This window comes from Macaca nemestrina, chromosome 13 (assembly GCF_043159975.1).
Source record: "Macaca nemestrina isolate mMacNem1 chromosome 13, mMacNem.hap1, whole genome shotgun sequence".
Classification (NCBI taxonomy): Eukaryota; Metazoa; Chordata; class Mammalia; order Primates; family Cercopithecidae; genus Macaca; species Macaca nemestrina.
This window is the reverse complement of record NC_092137.1, coordinates 103,534,465-103,554,143: the sequence shown is the minus strand read 5'-3', so window position 1 is coordinate 103,554,143 and position 19,679 is coordinate 103,534,465. Positions and strand designations below refer to the sequence as shown.

Here is a 19,679-nt window from a genome sequence, read left to right as displayed (position 1 = left end):
TATTTATTTATTTATTTATTTATTTATTTATTTATTCGAGACTGAGTCTCACTCTGTTGCCCAGACTGGAGGGCAGTGGTGTGATCTCAGCTCACTACAACCTCCACCTCCTGAGTTCAAGCGATTCTCCTGCCTCAGCCTCATGAGTAGCTGGGATTACAGGCATGTGCCATCACACCCAGCTAACTTTTGTATTTTTAATAGAAACAGGATTTCTCCATGTTGGCCAAGCTGCTCTTGAACTTTTTACCTCAGGTGATCCACCCACCTCAGCCTCTCAAAGTGCTAGGATTGCAGGCATGAGTCACCGCGTCCCCAGCCTGTTCTTACATTTCTTTCAAAGTTTTAAAAATAAAACATCAATTCTCAAGTGCGTGCTAAAGATATTCTTAATATTTTGGAGTGGCTCCGACCCATCTCTATCATCATTATAAGATCAAGTGATTTACTACAGATACATAAGATGATATCACGTTTGCTCAAAGGATGTGCCACTCACACATACATCATCGTCCAGAGACCAAAAGTCGTATGTCTCTTTAATACTCAGTGAACTAATGAACTGCACCTCTTTCTTGATTGGGGTCCCCCATATTCTACCTCCTTGGCGTCATTTGGCTTTATATTCTATATCTCATCAGGATAAAATTCTGACTAGTGTTGTCAGGTCCAACTACCTCAGCATAAATCATTTCTTCCTCCAACTAAAAAGGATTGCCTCAGAATTGGAGTCTGGATTAGGATAGACCCTGGATCACCTAGGTCACATAGGATTAATTTTCTCCAATGTAGGATGAAAAGCAACAAAGACCATGTCACGGAAATTACTGTTAGTTGCAGAGAGACCAGGGAGGAAGGGGCTATGGGGATGAAAAAAAACACCTGCCCTGCTATTCATGTATCAATGCCAAGGAGTCCCCAAGGCCTGAAGTGGAGGCTGCAAAGAGGACCCGTGTCCACACAACATAGAGTGGGAATGCTGGTGTCTGCACAGCGGTACTGGTGCCATTTGCGTCTATGATGACTCACGTACCTTCTGTTGTATAGAGAAATGTTACTCAATGCTTTTAGATATCTGTGTTATCAAAATGTATTCTAAAAGTCTCTATTCAAAGCAATATTTTTTCTATGTAGGAGATGAAGATAATATAATTTATGATGAAAAATAGATGGCAGAATACATGTAAACATATGCAGCTAATTAAAAGATACTGACCAATGTTGCTACCAATTTTGCCACTGTTTTCATTACAAATATATGTATGTGTGTGTTCCTTTCTGTCCTTCTGTACTCATTCCAGAATTAGGTCATGTCCTGTCTCAGGACTGTAACTAATATTTTAAATGTTAAATTTGTTCCTCAAATTAATGGCTTTTAATGACTTAAAAAACCTTTTTAATAATCTTATGAAATAGTGAACTGTCTGCCTAGAAAATGCTGATCTGTGAAATATTGATTTATAATTTTCATGGCTCTCCAGGTTTAAGAACAGACTATGTAATTTTTTTTTTTTTTTTTTTTTTTTTTTTGAGACGGAGTCTTGCTCTGTCGCCCAGTCTTGTTCTGGCGCGATGTCGGCTCACTGCAAGCTCTGCCTCCTGAGTTCACGCCATTCTCCTGCCTCAGCCTCCCGAGTGGCTGGGACTGCAGGCACCCGCCACCACGCCTGGCTAATTTTTTTGTATTTTTAGTAGAGACGGGGTTTCACCATGTTAGCCAGGATGGTCTGGATCTCCTGACCTCGTGATCCACCCGCCTCGGCCTCCCAAAGTGCTGGGATTACAGGCTTGAGCCACCGCGCCTGGCCTATTTTATTTTTTTGATTTTTATTTAATTTATTTTTTATTTCAATAGGTTTTTGGGGAACAGGTGGTTTTTGGTTACATGAATAAGTTCGTTATGGTGATTTAAGAATAGACCGTTTTAAATAATGATTTTTTTGTTTTCTGTGAATTTCACTTGTAGGGTGAAATATAAAACGGTGATATTTTCCATTTTATTACCAAATTACACTGGTTAAGACTATAGGTTAAGACTTAGTTCCAATGAGCAAAAATCTCAACTTACACTGTGTTAAATAGTAAATGGAATGTTGATACTTGTATTAGTCCTTTTTGTGGTGCTATAGAGGAACACTGAGGCTGGGTAATTTATAAAGAGGTTTATTTGGCTCATGGCTCTGCAGTCTGTACAAGAAGCACAGCACCAACATCTCCTTCTGGTGAGACTTCAGTAAGCTTTTGCTCTGGCAGAAGACAAGGGCAGAAATCATCACATAGCGAGAGAGGGAGCAAAATAGAGAGAGGAGGCTCCAGCCTCTTTTAAACAATCCATTCTCCAGGGAACTAACTAGGCAGAACTCACTCAATACCAGAGTGTGCCAAGCCATTTATGAGGGATTCGCCCCCTTGACCCAAACACTTCCCACTAGGTCCCACCTCCAACACTGGGGATCCTGGTTCATCATGAGATTTGGTGGGAAACAAATCCAAGCTGAATCAATACTCAAGTTAACATAAAGTCCAGAGAAGAAGTTTTCAGAGAAAACTTTATCCAATTGACTCATTTTTGTCACTACAATCTAATTTATTCTTACCTCTCTGTGGGCGGCAAGCCACCCAGGTGCCAAGGCAAGAGATGGAGGGCACGAGCGGTTCCAGTATAATAAAAGATATAAAATAAGAATAGTTATACTAGATATAGATAATAGATATGATTATATATGAATGTCATTAATCATTAGTTTGTAGCAATTACTGTTTATTCCAGTATTATAATAATCCTTGCTCTACAATCATAACCGAGGAAAAACCAGGCCATACAGAGATAGGAGCTGAAGGGACATGGTGAGAAGTGACCAGAAGACAACAGTGTGAGCCTTCTGTTATGCCCGGGCAGGGCCACCAGAGGGCTCCTTGGTCTGGCGGTAACGCCAGCATCTGGGAAAACGACTGTTGCCAAGCAGACTGTGGTCTAGCAGTAGCATCAGTGTCGAGGAAAAGCACCCTCTACTTAGCAGACCAGGAAAGGGACTCTCCCTTTCCCCGGAGGAGTTCAGAGAAGACTCTACTCCTCCACCTCTTAGTGGAGGGCCTGACATCAGTCAGGCCAGCCCGCAGTTATCCAGAGGCCTAACGGTCTCATCTGTGATGCTGTGCTTCAGTGGTCACACTCCTAGTCCGCCTTCATGTTCCATCCTGTACACCTGGCTCTGCCTTTTAGATAACAGTAGCAAATTAGTGAAAGTACTAAACGTCTCTGATATGCAGAAATAATGGCGTAAGCTGTCTCTCTCCTCTCTTTCTCTCTGCCTCGGCTGCCAGGCAGGGAAGGGCCCCCTGTCCAGTGGACATGTGACCCACATGACCTTATCTATCATTGGAGATGGCTCACACTCCTTACCCTGCCCCTTTGTCTTGTATCCAATAAATATCAGCGCAGCCTGGCATTCGGGGCCGCTACGAGTCTCCGCATCTTGGTGGTAGTAGTCCCCAAGGCCCAGCTGTCTTTTCTTTTATCTCTTTGTCTTGTGTCTTTATTCCTACAATCTCTTGTCTCCACACACGGGGAGAAAAACCCACTGACCCTGTGGGGCTGGACCCTACAACTCTCCACTGTGCTTTCCATTGTGCCAGTTCCATATTAAGGGGCTTTAGAATTGACGCTAAGAAATCCTGGTGTTTTATACTCTTTGCTCATATATGGTGTTCATTCTTATAACTCCAGCAGTAATTCTGAGATTAAGCCCAACTGGGCAATACATCCTTGGAGCTGGGTTGGGATATACATTTCCAAAACAAAACAGTCTGTTAAATAGTAATTGAGATCTATGGAAGAAGAAAATAGCTGCTTTAGATGAAAGAATACAAATGTTCACTCTCCCATCTGTGAACATAACTCAGAGTTAAAGAATGTAAGTGGAAAGATAAGCTGGAATTTCAAGGAGGAGTCATTATAGATCTGAGGGACATAAAGAAAGATGGCTCCTTCCTCTCTTTTGCCTAGAAAAAAAATCATGTTTAAAGAAGAAAATAGAGGAGAGTAAAGAGGAAGAAAGTGATCTTCACTACAAAAAAATACTAAACATAGGAAAAGACGCTCTGCTAAAACTGGGTCCAGTTCATTCTTACATATGGTGTCAGAGCACTGTGTTAGGAGGTTTCACATAGCAGGGATATGATGCGTTGAAAGACCACTATCTTTGAACATAAGATGATTTCGTTATCTGGCAATGAATAAGACTACAATTGGCTGTATTTTTCAGAAAATGTAAGTGTTCAACTTCCTTAATATATTCCCCTTTCCTCTCACTGTCCAGGCTGAGGAATGAACAGTAATAATGAACAGTAATAATACACTAAGTGGACCTGGGTGCCCAGTGCCCCACCTGCCCTGAGTAATAGAATCTCCAGGGGAGGAGCTCAGGGGGAGCAGGGATGGAGCGGCGGTGAAATGTTATCTGTTTGTTTACTACCTGTCCCTCCCATTAAAATGAAAACTCTATGAGGGCAAGGCTTCTTTTGTATTTGTTCAAAATGCACTCTGCCTAGGAGAGTTCAAGATGTTGATACTGTTATTTGTATACTATTGTATACAAATAATGATCCTGTTATCTGTGTAGTTCTACAAATGTTTTTTATTTGGGTTTTGGAATAAATGAAGAATTGCTCTACCAGAGCTTAAAAGCTGAAGCAATTTCACCTACCACCCCCAGGAGGAGCTGTGACACCTTAGGTCTGCTAGTGACAGAAGGACTTGGGAGGTCTTGACTTGTTATTTGAGAACCTGGTAGACCTAAAAGCAGTGACAAGGGCGATTCCTAAGTCTGTGGTGACTCATTTTCTGAGATATTGTTTATGCTGAGGGAAATATCAGAGATCTGGTCTGGATTTATTGAAGTGCCTATGAGATGTCCAGGAGAAACTTAAAATACGTATTCAAAATTCAAAAGAGAGTCTCAGATAGATAAATTTGAGCACTTTATTCCGTTTAGTGGTACAAATATATTTCACATACTGACATCAAATTTATGTTTCAATTGTGTGTTGAAATTATATGCTCATAAACACAGGGTCTATTATAAAAGTTATTTATGCATCCAAGTTGACTGCTGTTGATTTGAAAGAGTGTAGATGATGTAAAAAAATTTACATTAAGAAACTTTGTTAAACTTTATCAAAAATTTTAGTTTTAATTTAACTCCTAAGCCTTGTAGGCATACAATCACATTTCTGGAGTAATGGTATTTTTTTTTTCTCCTCTTTCCATTGTTTGTCTTCACAGAGGCAATTTTGCTCTCAACGCTCTCTGAAACTTTGCATAGGCTCCTCAGGCACCAAGCTGTATTAATAAGGTTCCCTGGAGTTGGACCCAAGTACATTAGGCAGTGAATGGCAGCAAGATGATGCCACAGCGCCAAGATTACCTAGCAATATCTTAGAACTCAAATATGAGTTTGAAACAGTTCCTGAAGCCACAGATAAGTGAAAAAACTCCTAGCAGACAGTAAGGGAATCAGGCTTCCATATCTATGATGCTTCTATCCTCAACTTGCCTGACACCAAGTTCTCAAAAACTAGAACTACCATACGATCCAGCAATGCCATTACTGGATACGCATCCAAAGGAAATAAAATCAATATGTCAAAGAGCTATCTGCACTTCCATGTTTTTTGCAGCACTATACACAATAGCCAAGATATGGAATCAATCTGTGTCCATCAACAGATAAATGGATAGAGAAAATGTGGTATATCTGCACAATGGAATAGCATTCAACCATAAAAAGAAGGAAATTCTGTCATTTATGACAACATGGATGACCTTTGAGGACATTATGTCAAGTGAAATAAGCCAGATGAAGAGAGACAACCACCTCATGATCTCATTCGTATACGGGATCTTAAACAGTTGATCTCATAGAAATAGAGCATTATGGTGGTTACCAGGGCCTGGGGTGGTTAGGGGAGAGGAGATATACTGGGGAGATGTTGGTCAAAGATACATAATTAGTTAAATAGGAGAAACAAATTCAAGAGATCTATGATACACCAAAGTAACTATGACTAGTGAGCATTTTATTCTTGAAAAATGCTGAATGGATGTTACATGTTCTCACTGCAAAAATAAGAATTATGTGAAGTAAAGCATATGTTAGTTAGCTAGAATTAGCCATTCCACAATGTATATAAACTTCAAAATATATTGTACATGATAAATGCATACAGCTTTATCTGCCAATTGAAAATAAATACATTTGAAAAAAATGGCAACAACATTACTTAATACTTTTTCTAACTCCAATTATAATAATCTGTATTCTCCAAATGTTTTTATGATCAAGAAACTAAGAATGGTAATATTCATTTAAAAACTTTGGGATGCAGTTAAAACAATACTCAGAGGAAAACTTACAACTTTAAATGATTATATTGGATGAAAAGAATGTTTAAAATTGACAATTTTCTGGGGTTCCCCTTACTTCCACTGCTTTCCTTGTTTGATGGCTATTAAATACTAAACTTAGTACTCATTAAAGATTGTAGAGTCAGGTGTAGTTTTGGGTAGACCTCAAAGTCTCATTAGAAGCCACAGGGTTTGAACACATACACATGAAAGTTCTCTAGGTGGAGACTATAGGGAAACAACAGCAAGGAAGCTGATAGGCTGGGAATGATAAGATCAAAACACAGAGATTAGTTTAATGTTATCATTGTTTTCTCACCAGACACAACAAAACTTCATTTAGACAACAAATAATTAAATAACCTAACTGTTATTTAATCCTTATTGATTAGAGTGGGGTGGTACACAGATTATTGCCTCCTTGAGTATTCTGAATTCCAAAATTTAAGGTAATGTCTTTGTTCTTTACATACTCCTTCCGTGTAAGATGTTAGGTGAAAGTTGGCCAGTAGTGCAATGGGGTTAAGCGGAAAAGTCACCTGATAATAGTTTATGCCAAGGATATAAGAGGAAATCCTTTAACCTTGGTATTATGTAGTTGAATAATATCAAAGAAGAATGGAGATGTTTAAGAAGCGAGAGAAAGAGAGAGAGAAATAAGTAAGAGAGATCCTAGTGGTCGTTAGTGGTCATTTAGCAAGAACAAACCAGATGAAATAGATGAAATATAAAAATTCCAGGGATTTAAGGAGAGCAAGACTGTAAGGTCTGTGCCCAGGTTACATGCCGCTTTCATATCTATCCTTGTCTTCCCCCTATTATTGGAGGGAGAACTGGAGATCTCAGAGCATTAGCGAAGAGTCACAATGACTGTGTGGATGAGGGTGAGCACGCCGAGAAGGAGGAACAATTTCCTTTAATGCTACTATTTGGAATCCAAGCTAGATCAATCTTGGTCATTGTTTCTGTTTTTCTTAGAGGTGGAAATGATGAGTTTGGCAAAAAACAGGGACTTGGCCATGTGAACTTACCCCTGCTCGGAAATGAGATTATTGGCACAGCTGGACAATGTGAGGAAGGCTGTCCTGGTCTCTGCCATATCAAGTGTGTCAGGCACAGCATGGGGGCAGCAGAAACTACAGAAACAAAAAGGAAGTGAGTCGCATGGGCATGGAGAAGCATTATAAACACCACAGGGCCACCCAGTTCCACATTCTGAATATTTTCAGTAGCAGCTGAGGCAACCCCCGGGGAGCATTTGGAGGTTTTTGTAACAGGGTTCATCACTGTGAGAGGTGTATTATCCCTCTGTTGGCAGAAGTAATATGCAGTATCCTCAGATTTCATGCTATTAATTGTCAGGGTAAAATCTATCCCATACCCACTGCCACTGAATTGAGGTGGGATTCCAGAAACGAGAGTAGTAGCATCTTTAATAATAAGTTTAGGAGCTTCTCCTGGTTCCTGTTGATACCAGTTCATATCATCATCAATGTCTTGGCCAACTCTGCAGGAGATGGTGACTTTGTCTCCTGGAGTCGCTGACACAAATGCCAGAGACTGTGTGAGTATCGTTTCTGCCCTGGCATCTGATTATGGAGCAAAGTAAAAAACATAAATCAACTGCATCATATTTGGAGAGAATGAGGAAAATCAATTCTTTATGAAACTATATTTTTGTGGAGATGTGGAGAACCTAGGGACATGGGGAAGAGGAATTGTTTCTCTTACCAGAGATCCAGAGGAAGAGGAAGCTGAGGAGCTGAACCCGGGATGCCATGGTCTTGGCCCCCACCTGCAGGTGGTAGTTTCCTAATCAGTTTGACGGCATATATGATAACTGCAGAGATGATAGGGGGTTATATAAGGAAAAAATATGCGAATTATATGGTACATGATAAGACATGGGGAGAGAGTGCTTAAATGGCAGAATGTGTGAAACCTAACCCATGAGATCCACATGGTTTTATCTTCACAACTGTGCACACTCAGAACGTCATGATTAATGTAACCTTGGGCACACCATTATCATCTTTCCCTTTCTTTGCTTTTCTGCACAAAACTCATCATTCTGCAGGCTTTACAAGCCTGTAATCCTAGCACTTTGGGAGGCCGAGGCAGGTGGATCACGAGGTCAGCAGATCGAGACCATCCTGGCTAACATGGTGAAACCCCGTCTCTACTAAAAATACAAAAAAAATTCGCCAGGCATGGTGGTGGGTGCCTGCAGTCCCAGCTACTTGGGAGGCTGAGGCAGGAGAATGGCGTGAACCCAGGAGGTGGAGCTTGCAGTGAGCTGACATCGCACCAGAGCAAGACTGGGTGACAAAGCAAGACTCCGTCTCAAAAAAAAAAAAAAAAAAATTGCAGTCCCCAAGGCCTGAAGTGGAGGCTGCAAAGAGAACCCATGTCCACACAACATAGAGTGGGAATGCTGGTGTCTGCACAGCGGTACTGGTGCCATTTGCATCTATGATGACTCACGTACCTTCTGTTGTATAGAGAAATGTTACTCAATGCTTTTAGATATCTGTGTTATCAAAATGTATTCTAAAAATCTCTATTCAAAGCAATATTTTTTCTATGTAGGAGATGAAGATAATATAATTTATGATGAAAAATAGATGGCAGAATACAAGAACTAAAAGCATAATGAAAAAAATTAGTTTTACTGAACTATAATTTCTTAACACTCTGAACATTGTTTTCATGTTCTAAAATTTTTATTTTATTTTATTTTAAGTATAGACAATTAGTGACTTTCCAATGAAACTTGATAGACCTAAAATAATTTTCTTTCTATATTATAAATCTGTTTTTTAAAACTAAATGTAGACTTTGAAAATGGTAATCTAAAAATTCTGCTATCACATTAAGATAAAAGAGATGAAGAGTGAGAAATTACACTAGTATTGTCAATTTGAAGGAAAAATAAGATAATACTCTTGTTTTTCTTTAATAATTAAACTCTCTTCTTCTAGTTCTATTCTTTTAGAAGGCAAAAGGAATCATGAACGTGAAGGATTCTTGCTAATAAAACAAAGAGCATTCATAGAAAGTTTCCAAACTTCAACCTTGCTGGTATCTGGTTTGTATCACTGGAAAACAGATCCAGTTGCATAACTTGTAGGCCCCAATAGGCAGGGGAAAATGCAGGGCTACTTGTTGAAACAGGAGGAGAATTCCCTTTAAAATATTTTATTAGTTTTAAGATATAATAATAAAATGAGTAGCAAGATAGACTTCATATAATTCAAGACGTCTATTGATACAGTCTATCACTGTCTCTTCCACTATGAGACAAAATATTGTAAATAGTTTTTCTCACTAATAATTGATTAATCTGAAGCTTCATATGAAAATAGTGTTCTTTTTTATCAAATATAACAATATATTTACACTTAAATTTACCTCTAATACTGTGGAAATTTGTTTTGCATTGTTGTAGCAGTTTTCAAAACTGGAGAATCTACTCTTTGAAGAATTCTAATAGCTCCCTGATATATTTTATTACAGTGTTCCTGTGTATGCTTTTATTTGTGTTTATTGCCTGAGCATCAGCAGGTCCTGTCCTGGTACTCAGGCTGGAGTGTTGGGGTCCGTGTGTTTCCTAAACAAAGGAATGAACACACAAGACAACACAAGACAAGACAAACACGGCGGCCGCCTTGAATGGCGAGCTCTGCTTTATTTTATACAGTCATTTGTGGAATGTTGCCAAGTCACAAGACACATTGTTGTTTTTCTGACCTTTCCCTGACTTTCTGGATTTTCAAGATGTTTACACATAAACAAGCCCCCAGGGTCTGCTGTTTGCAGCTGGCTCCTTTGTCCTCCCTGTTTGCAGGGAAGGAATGCCCTGCTTCGTTTGCAAGAGCAGGACTTATGGGGAACATCTTGATTTTGGGAGCACGTAGTCCTCTACACTGGAGAGTTAAAATTAATTACACTTCAGTTTAATTGCAATTTATTAAGCCACACAAGTATATGAAAACAGTAGTGCTTAGAATTTTGATTAATAGCTACAGCTAACAGAGCATATTCTATGTTCCTAGGCCCCATACCAAGCACAACATCTCCTCTATGCTTCCTATCAGGTCTGTGAGATATTTTTTTAATCACCCCTTGAGGATCACCTGGTTGATATGTTAGATAAATTGCAAGTTCAAACATCTAGCTAAAGACGAGTCAGAGTTTAGACGTAAGTTTGTCTGATCGCAAACTCCTTGGCATGCAGTCTGTTTACAGTGATGCATGATTATCCTCAGATTTGCCTATGTTTTACTTTCTCATTGTGTGGACCTTCTCAGTGTAATTCCACACTTTATTTGTAACATTGTGCTGACTCAGTCTTCCTCATCCTTCATAGTGTCTATGAAAGAGAGAATCACAACCAATTACAAACTAGCTGTCTACCCTGACAAATTAAAGCTAGTTTTAAAACTTTTTATTCTACATGACTCCCATCCCAACCTTTGAGGTCCCTTGTGGTATCAGAGGCAGTGGGTGCCACACAGATTTCTCACTCCAATCAGAATGCCAGGTTGATACAGCTGCAAGTATTCCTGTCAACATGACTGAAACTTCCTCCCATAGAGCTTCAGTCCTCAACAAAATTCTCCTTTGAGGTGGATTCAGTATCTTAGGTTCCTGCACTCACCTCTCTCTGATTTTGGAAGCAGTGCTATGAAGCTTTTCAGATGCTGATTTTCGTGTGAAATACTGTCGCTCAGCCTCTTTCTAGATTTTTTGAAGATTAAAGCAAATGTATTAGATTTTGATTTTGATTTTCTTCCCTTACATTTTTCCTTCCCAAAACAACTATCCAAGTCATCCCAGAGTGTCATTTCTTTATTCTCCAATGATTGCCTACTCATGATTCTGATTAAATATGAGCATGGAAGTAAAATAGGAATAAGACAGTACTAGTTTCCAAGGCAACTTGGTTGACCCCACTGATAAGACAAGAGACAGTAAGCAGCAGGTACCAAGCAAGACCTTGCTGATAAGACAGGATACAGTAAAGAAGCCAGCTTAAATCAGCTAGTACCAAGATGGTAATAAAAGTGATCATCACTGTTCATTATATGCTAATTATAATGTATTAGCATGCTAAAAACCACTCCCACTCCCACCAGTGTCATGACAGTTTACAAATGCCAAGGTGACACCTGGAAGTTACCCTGTATGGTATGGACTGGGGAGAACTCTGAGTTCCAGGAGCTCTCCACCCCTTTCTCAGAAAATTAATAAATAATCTATACCTTGTTTTGCATATAATCAAGAAATATCCATAAAATAGCCAGCTAGTAGCCCCCTCCTTTCCCCACCACTCTACTCTACCTATGGAGTAATCCTGCTTTGCCTATGGAGCAGCCACCCTTTTATTCTTTGACTTTTTAAGAAACTTGCTTTCACTTTACTATGTTGGCTGACTCTTGAATGCTTTCCTACACTAAGCCAATAACTCAGTTGGTCTCCCAGGCTGAGTCTCAATTTGGGGTTCACCTACAACAGAAAGTCTCACAATTCTGTGTTTCAAAAGTTTACTTACTGGTTCTGTAATTGAAAGGCTTGGAAATTACTAGCCTTAAGACCCTTTATAAGATCAGAAGGAAAAAGAATGAGAGTAACACATGCTTTGATGAATCCAATGTCCCTACCCAGGGCTCACATTATCTAAATATGTTCTGCTTCATATTTTCTTTTATAAGCCTAAATATTTTGTGTTTTATATTTAAGAGTTTAATCCATTTGGAAAGTATTTTTTGTGTATGTTATAAAAAAATCTGATAGCATTTTTCCCATATGAATAAGATACATTGCCTAAAATTATTTACAAAATAGTTCATTCTTTACCTAGTGATCAGCAATACACACATGGACACACACACACACACACACACACACACACACACACACTCCTGCATTAAAATGCATCCAAATGGTAATGTCAGTGGTTGACTTAGTAGAATAAAGTAGCACTTAAATTTCCTATTTCAGCACTTCTGTTATATTCTCAGTGGTAAAAAGGCAAAATGTGTCTCTTCCCATGAAGATAAATTATGATTTCTCAGTGCCTGAAGAACAGCTAACATGTACCTCCGGCTTTTCCCAGTCTAGTGATAAAGATAGAATAGTGCTAAAGGAATATCATCTGGGTAGAAGGTGGGTGGAAAAGATCTGTTGATTGAATTAAAAAATAAAATATTTCAGGGAAGCAGCTATGCTAGAAGAAAAGTGCTGATAAATTCTCACCAGAAGCCCCAGTACTTGACTGACTAATACAACTCTGAGTGGAGGAGGGAAGCAGCAGAGATGGAAGGGAAAATGCAAGGACTTGGAGAAAGAGCTAGAGCTCTTTACTAGGCAATCTAGGTGACTGGTCATTATGAGGATTTCAGAAAAGAAAACAGAGACAAAATCAACCACCTGAAATGGTTGATGGCCCCATGCTCTGTCTTCCACTCTTTGCCCAACAACCAAGTGCTACAAAGGATATACTAAACAAAGCCCCTAAGGACACAGTACTCAGGCCCAATTCTGAATGGTGGTGAAGGAAGGTAATCATAAAATGTACCCAGATGTATTTGGAAAAATCAGGGAGAATTCTTGTGCAATATTTTGAAAAATAGAAGATTGAATAGAGTAATTCCCTCAAAGATAAGTAACTTTAAATGAAATGGTACTACAAAATTGCAAATGCATCATGGAGAAGAGATCTGTGCCTGGTGAGAGAACATAGCAAGGAAATGAGAAATTAAACTACTATTGTGAAAAATACGAAATTATTTTCTGCAACAAATAATTGTACATTTAAAAGACACCAAAAAATTCACATACAATTTATAACAAAAGTGAGATATTTAACAGGAAAATTATATTAAAATAAATGGATCAGGCTATAGGTTGAAGTAAAAGAAAAGTAGAACTAGGAATCACAATGTAAATGGAAAAAAATGTAATCAGAGTAGGAAAAATGAGTCAAGGACACATAGGGCAAGCTTAGTAAAATATTAGAATTCATGGAGTATAAATAAAACGGTGGAATCAATTACGGAAGACATTATCAAAAGGTTTTAAAACAGACCACCAATATATGTTGATCATGTATTTTATAAAGAAGAAAGATCCAGATAAACACAATCAGAAATGACAAAGAGGACATTACCACTGACCCCACAGAAGTACAGAAAACCTTCAGAGACTATTCTGAATATATCTATGCCCACAAGCTAGAAAACCTAGAGGAAATGAATAAATTTCTGGAAATATACAACCTACCAAGACTGAAGTAGGAAAACACTGAATCCCGAAACAGACCAATAATGAGTTCAACTGAATCAGTAATAAAAAGCCTACTAACCAGGAAAATTCCAGGACCAGGTAGTTTCACACCCAAATTCTACCAAATGTATAAGGAGGAGCTGGTAGCATTCCTACTGAAACTATTCCAAAAAATAGGAGGAGAGACTTGTTTCTAATCATTCTATGAGGCCAGCATCATCCTGATAACCAAAACCTGGCAGGAAAACAAGAAAAAAAGCAAACTTGAGGCCAATATCCTTAATGAACATTGCTGCAAAAATATTCAACAAAATATTAGCAAATCAAATCCAGCAGCACATCAAAAGCTAATCTTCCACAATCAAGAAGGCTTTATCCATGAGCTGCAAAGTTGGTTCAACATACACAAATCAATAAATGTGATTTACCACATAAACAGAACTAAAACAAAAACAATATGATTCATCTCAGTAGTTGCTGAAAAATCTTGCAATAAAATTCAACATCACTTCACATTAAAAATCCTCAACACACTATGCATTGAAGAAACATACCTCAAAATAATAAGAGCCATCTATGAAAAACTCAGAGCCAACATCATGCTGAATGTGCAAAAGCTGGAAGCATTCACCTTGAAAATGAACAGCACAAAGATACTCTCCCTCATTAGTTATATTCAACATAGTACTGGAAGTCGTAGCCAAAGCCATCAGTCAAGGTAAAGAAAAAAAAAAGGCATGCAAATAGGAAGAAAGGAAGTCAAATTGTCCGTGTTTAAAGTCTACGTGATTCTATACTTAGAAAACCCCGTATTCTGCCCAAGAGCTCCTTAATCATTAGATAGGATACTTATCTATGCACAAAAATCAGTAGCATTTCTATACACCAGCAACATCCATGATGAGAGCCAAATCAAGAATGCAATCCCATTCTCAATAGCCACAAAAGAATAAAATACCTAGGAATATATCTAAACAAGGAAGTGAAAGATGTGTACAATGAGACTTACAAAACACTGCTCAAAGAAATCAGAGATGACACAAGCAAATCATCATGGGTAGGAACAATTAATATTGTTAAAATATCCATGCTGCCCAAAGCAGTTTACAGATACAGTGTTATTCTTATCAAACTACCAATGACATTCTTCATAGAATTAGAAAATACTATTTTAAAACTCATATGGTACCAAAACAAACAAACAAAAAAAAAAGCATGCATAGTGAAATCAATCCTAAGGGGGTGGGGGGAAGCAAAGCTGGAAGCATCACAGTATTCAAGTTCAAACTATACTACAAGACTACCGTAACCAAAACAGCATGCTACTGGTACATAAACAGACACACAGATCAATGGAACAGAATAGAGAGCCCAGAAATAATACCACACATCAACAACCATCTAATCTTCAAGAAAGTAGACAATAACAAGCAATGGGGATGGGAAGAGGGGAAATGGCAGATAAGGGGCAGGACTAAACTGTAACTCCCACTCAGACAGACAGAGCAGTGTGTGAAGACTAACATCGTGAACTTTTGCTCCAAGAACTACTGCAGGAATATACTAGGAAAGCTGAGATAATCCACAGTCCCTTTGAAGGAAGTGGATTGCTCCTGCAAGACCCGGGAGACAGGCCAAATACTGTGAATGCCCAAACTGTGAAAGTGAGAAAGAGATTGTCCACTGCCAAACACACACCTTCACTGGGGAACCTGAAGATCTAGATCACAGTAGAAGGATTTGACCTTACCTGGAGCCGAGTCAATTTAGAGAACCAAGCAAAATACAGGGGTAGAGGAAGCAGTGGGGAAAGCCCTGTGGGCTCTCTGGGCCCCAAGGAAGCCATTTCTGACTTGTCTCACAGGAGTCCTTGGGGAGAGCTGCCAGAGGTACTAGGAAAAGACCACAGGGAGAAGGAAACCTACAGCTGAACTTTGTAACAATTCCAAACAAATGAGAAGTTTCCTGGCCAGAACTCAGGAGAGGGTGTGAATCTGGTATGCAGACTAGACAGGCAGGGAGACACAAAAGTCCTACTTGCTTTCTCAGCCAAGAGGCTGGTAGCCTGGGGCAAGTTCTCAGCTGTGCTTACCCACAGGCTGGAAACAAACTCGGTGCTGCTGTAGGGGGGACACGGTGAGAGCAAGACTGTCCTTTTGGGTTGCATGGGGGCTGGGTGAGGCCTGTAACTGCCAACTTTCCCCTACTTTCCTGAAAACCTGCATGACACAGCAGAGGCAGCCATAATCCTTCTGGGAACATGATTTCATTGACCTGGGAACCACACCTCCATCCCCCACAGCAGCCCCAGTAAGCTCTGTCCAAGGAGAGTCTGAGCTTAGACATGCCTAACCCTGCTCCCATCTGATGGTCCTTTCCTACCTACCCTGCTAGCTGAAGACAAAGGTCATATTCTCTTGGAAATCCTAAGGCCCTGACCACTGACTGACCCTCCCTATACTACCACAGCTGATGCTCTCTTGAAAGCATGACCTCCAGGCAAGAGGCCAACCAGCACAAAATGAGTGCATTAAACAACTAAAACTAAGGACCCTCACAGAGTCCATTTCACTCCCCTGCCACCTCCACCAGAGCGAGTGCTGGTATCCATGGCTGAGAGATCTGAAGATGGTTCACATCACAGGACTCCGTGCAGTGCAGACATCCCCCAGTACCAGCCCAAAAGAATCTGAACAGAAGCCTTGAGCCCCAGACCTTCTCTCTGACATAGCCTACCCAAATGAGAAGGAAATGGATAACAATTCTGGTAATATGACAAAACAAGATCCTTTACTACCCTCAGAAAATCACACTAGACTCAACAGCAATAAATCCAAACCAAGAAGAAATCCCTGAATTGCCTGAAAAAGAATTCAGAAAGTCAATTATTAAGCTAATCAAGGAGGCACCAGAAAAAAGTGAAGTCCAACTTAAGGAAATCAATAAAATAATACAAGATATGAGGGGAGAAATCCTCAGTGAAATAGATAGCATAAAAAGAAAACAATCAGAACTGTAGGAAATAAAGGACACACTTTGAGAAGTGCAAAATATGTTGGAAAGTCTCAACAATAGAATCAAATAAGCGGAAGAAAGAACTTCAGAGCTCAGGGACAAGGTTTTCACATTAACCCAATTCAACAAAGACAAAGACAAAAGAATTTTTAAAATGTACAAAGTCTCCAAAAAGTTTGAAATTATGTTAAATGGCTAAACCTAAGAATAATTGTTTTCCTGAGGAAAAGAGAAATCTATAATTCTGGAAAACATATTTGGGGCAATAATCAAAGAAAATATCCCAGCCTTGCTAGAGACCTAGACATCCAAATACAAGAAACTCAAAGAACACCCAGGAAACTCATCACAAAAAAGATCATTGCCTAGACACAGTGTCATCAGATTATGTATTATCAAGATAAAGAAAAGAATCTTAACAGCTTTGAGGCACAAACACCAAATAACCTATAAAGGAAAATCTATCAGATTAATGGAAGATTTCTTGCCAGAAACCCTACAGGCCAGAAAGATTTGAGGCCCTATCTTCAGCCTCCTCAAAATTATCAGCCAAGAATTTCATAGCCAGTGAAACTAAGCTTCATAAATGAAGGAAAGATAGAGTCTTTTTCAGACAAACAAATACTCAGAGAATCCTCCACTACCAAGCCAGCACTACAAGAACTGCTAAAAGGAGCTCTAAATCTTGAAACAAATCCTGGAAACACAGCAAAGCAGAACCTCTTTAAAGCATAAATCTCACTGGACCTGTAAATAAAAATACAGTAAATTAAGTAAAGAAAAAACAAGCTAAGCAGGCAACAAATAGCGTGATGAATGAAATAGTATCTCACATCTCAATGCTCACATTGAATGTAAATGGCCTAAATGCTCCACTGAAAAGATCTAGAATTTTAGAATAGATAAAAATTCACCAACCAAGTATCAACTGCCTTCAAGAGACTCACCTAACACATAAGAACTTACATAAACTTACGGTAAAAGGGTAGAAAAAGATATTTCATACAAATGGACACCAAAAGCGAGCAGGGGTAGCTATTTATATTAGACAAAACAAACTTTAAAAAAGCAACTGCAGTTAAAAAAGGCAAAAAGGGATATTGTATAATAATAAAAGACCTTGCACAAGAGGAAAATATCACAATCCTAAATATAAAGGCCCCCAATGCTGGAGCTCTCAAATTCATAAATCAATTACTACTAGACCTAAAAAATAAGGTAGATGGTAACACAATAATAGTGGAGGAATTCAATGCCCCACTGGCAGCACTAGACAGGTCATCAAAACAGAAAGTCAACAAAGAAACAATAGAGTTAAACTCTACCCTAAAATAAATGGACTTAACAGATATTTACAGAATATTTTACCAACAACTGCAGAATATACAATCTATACAACAGCACATGGAACTTTCTCCAAGATAGACCATATGATAAGCCAAAAAACAAATCTCAATAAATTTAAGAAAACTGAAATTATATCAAGTACTCTGTCTGACCACAGTGGAATAAAATTGGTAATCAACTCCAAAAGAAATTCTCAAAACCATGCAAATACATGGAAATTAAATAAACTGCTCCAAATAATCATTGGATCAACAATGAAATCATGATGGAAATTAAAAAATTATTTAAACTGAACAATAATAGTGACACAGCCTATCAAAACCTCTGAGATACAGCAAAGGCAGTGCTAAGCAGAAAATTCATAGCCTCAAATGTCTACATCAAAAAGTCTGAAAGAGCACAAACAGGCAATCTAAAGTCGCACCTCAAGAAAACAGAGAAACAAGAACAAGACAAAACCAAACCCAGCAGAAGAAAAGAAATAAAGATTGGAGCAGAAGTAAGTAAAATTGAAACATAAAAAAAAAAAAAAGAGAAAACCTAGAGGAGATGGATAAATTCTTGGAAAGATACATTCCTCCTAACTTAAAACAGGAATAATTAGATACCCTGAACAGACCAATAACTAGTAGAAGACTGAAACGGTAACTAAAAAATTACCAACTAAAAAAGTCCAGGACCAGACAGATTCATAGTTCAATTATACCAGACATTCAAAGAAGAACTAGTACCAGCCCTATAGACACTATTCCACAAGATGGAGCAAGAATGAATCCTCCCTCAATCATTTTATGAAGCCAGTATCACCCAAATACCAAATCAGGAAAGGACATAACAAAAAAGAAACTTACAGATGAAATAGATACTAAAATCCTTAGCAAAATACTAGCTAACCAAATCCAACAGCATATCAAAAAGATAATCCACCATGACCAAGTAGGTTTCATACCAGGGACATAGGGATGGTTTAACATATGCAAGTCAATAAATGTGATACACTAAATAAACAGAATTAAAAACAAAAATCACATGATCATCTGCATAGATGCAGAAAAAGCATTTGACAAAATCCAGCATTCCTTTTCAATGAAAACCCTCATACCTAAACATAATAAAAGCCATCTATGACACACCCACAGACAACATAATACTGAATGGGGAAAAGTTGAAAGCATTCTCTCTGAGAACTGGCAAAAGACAAGATGCTGACTCTCACCACTTTTATTCATCATAGTTCTGGAAGTCCTAGCCAGAGCAAGCAGACAAGAGAAAGAAATAAAGGGTATCCAAATCATTAAAGAAGAAGTCAAATTGTTGCTATTTGCTAATGATAAGATTGTAAACCCAGAAAACCCTAAAGACTCCTCCAAAAAGCTCCTAGAACTAATAAATGAATTCAGCAAAGTTTCTGGATACAAAATTAATGTAGACAAATCAGTAAGTCTGTTGTACACCAACATAACTCAACCCCTTTTACAATGGCTGCCAAAAAAAAAAAAAAACACTTATGAATACACCTGACAAAGGAGTCAAAAGACCTCTACAAGGAAAACTACAAAACACTGCTGAAAGAAATATAGATGATACAAACAAATGGAAACACAACCCATGTTCATGGATGGGT

The 19,679-nt window shown here is 38.6% G+C and overlaps 2 gene segments (V, D, J or C); one reads left to right on the top strand and one right to left on the bottom strand.

Annotated features, from left to right (window-relative positions):
- Positions 1-19,679, top strand: part of LOC105481121 (immunoglobulin kappa light chain-like) — a 290,214-nt gene that overhangs the window by 202,124 nt on the left and 68,411 nt on the right.
- LOC139357998 (immunoglobulin kappa variable 5-2-like) lies at positions 7,419-14,366 on the bottom strand. The segment is given in 4 exon segments: positions 7,419-7,542; positions 7,788-7,995; positions 8,138-8,246; positions 14,248-14,366. Coding segments are annotated over 3 exon segments (366 nt in total).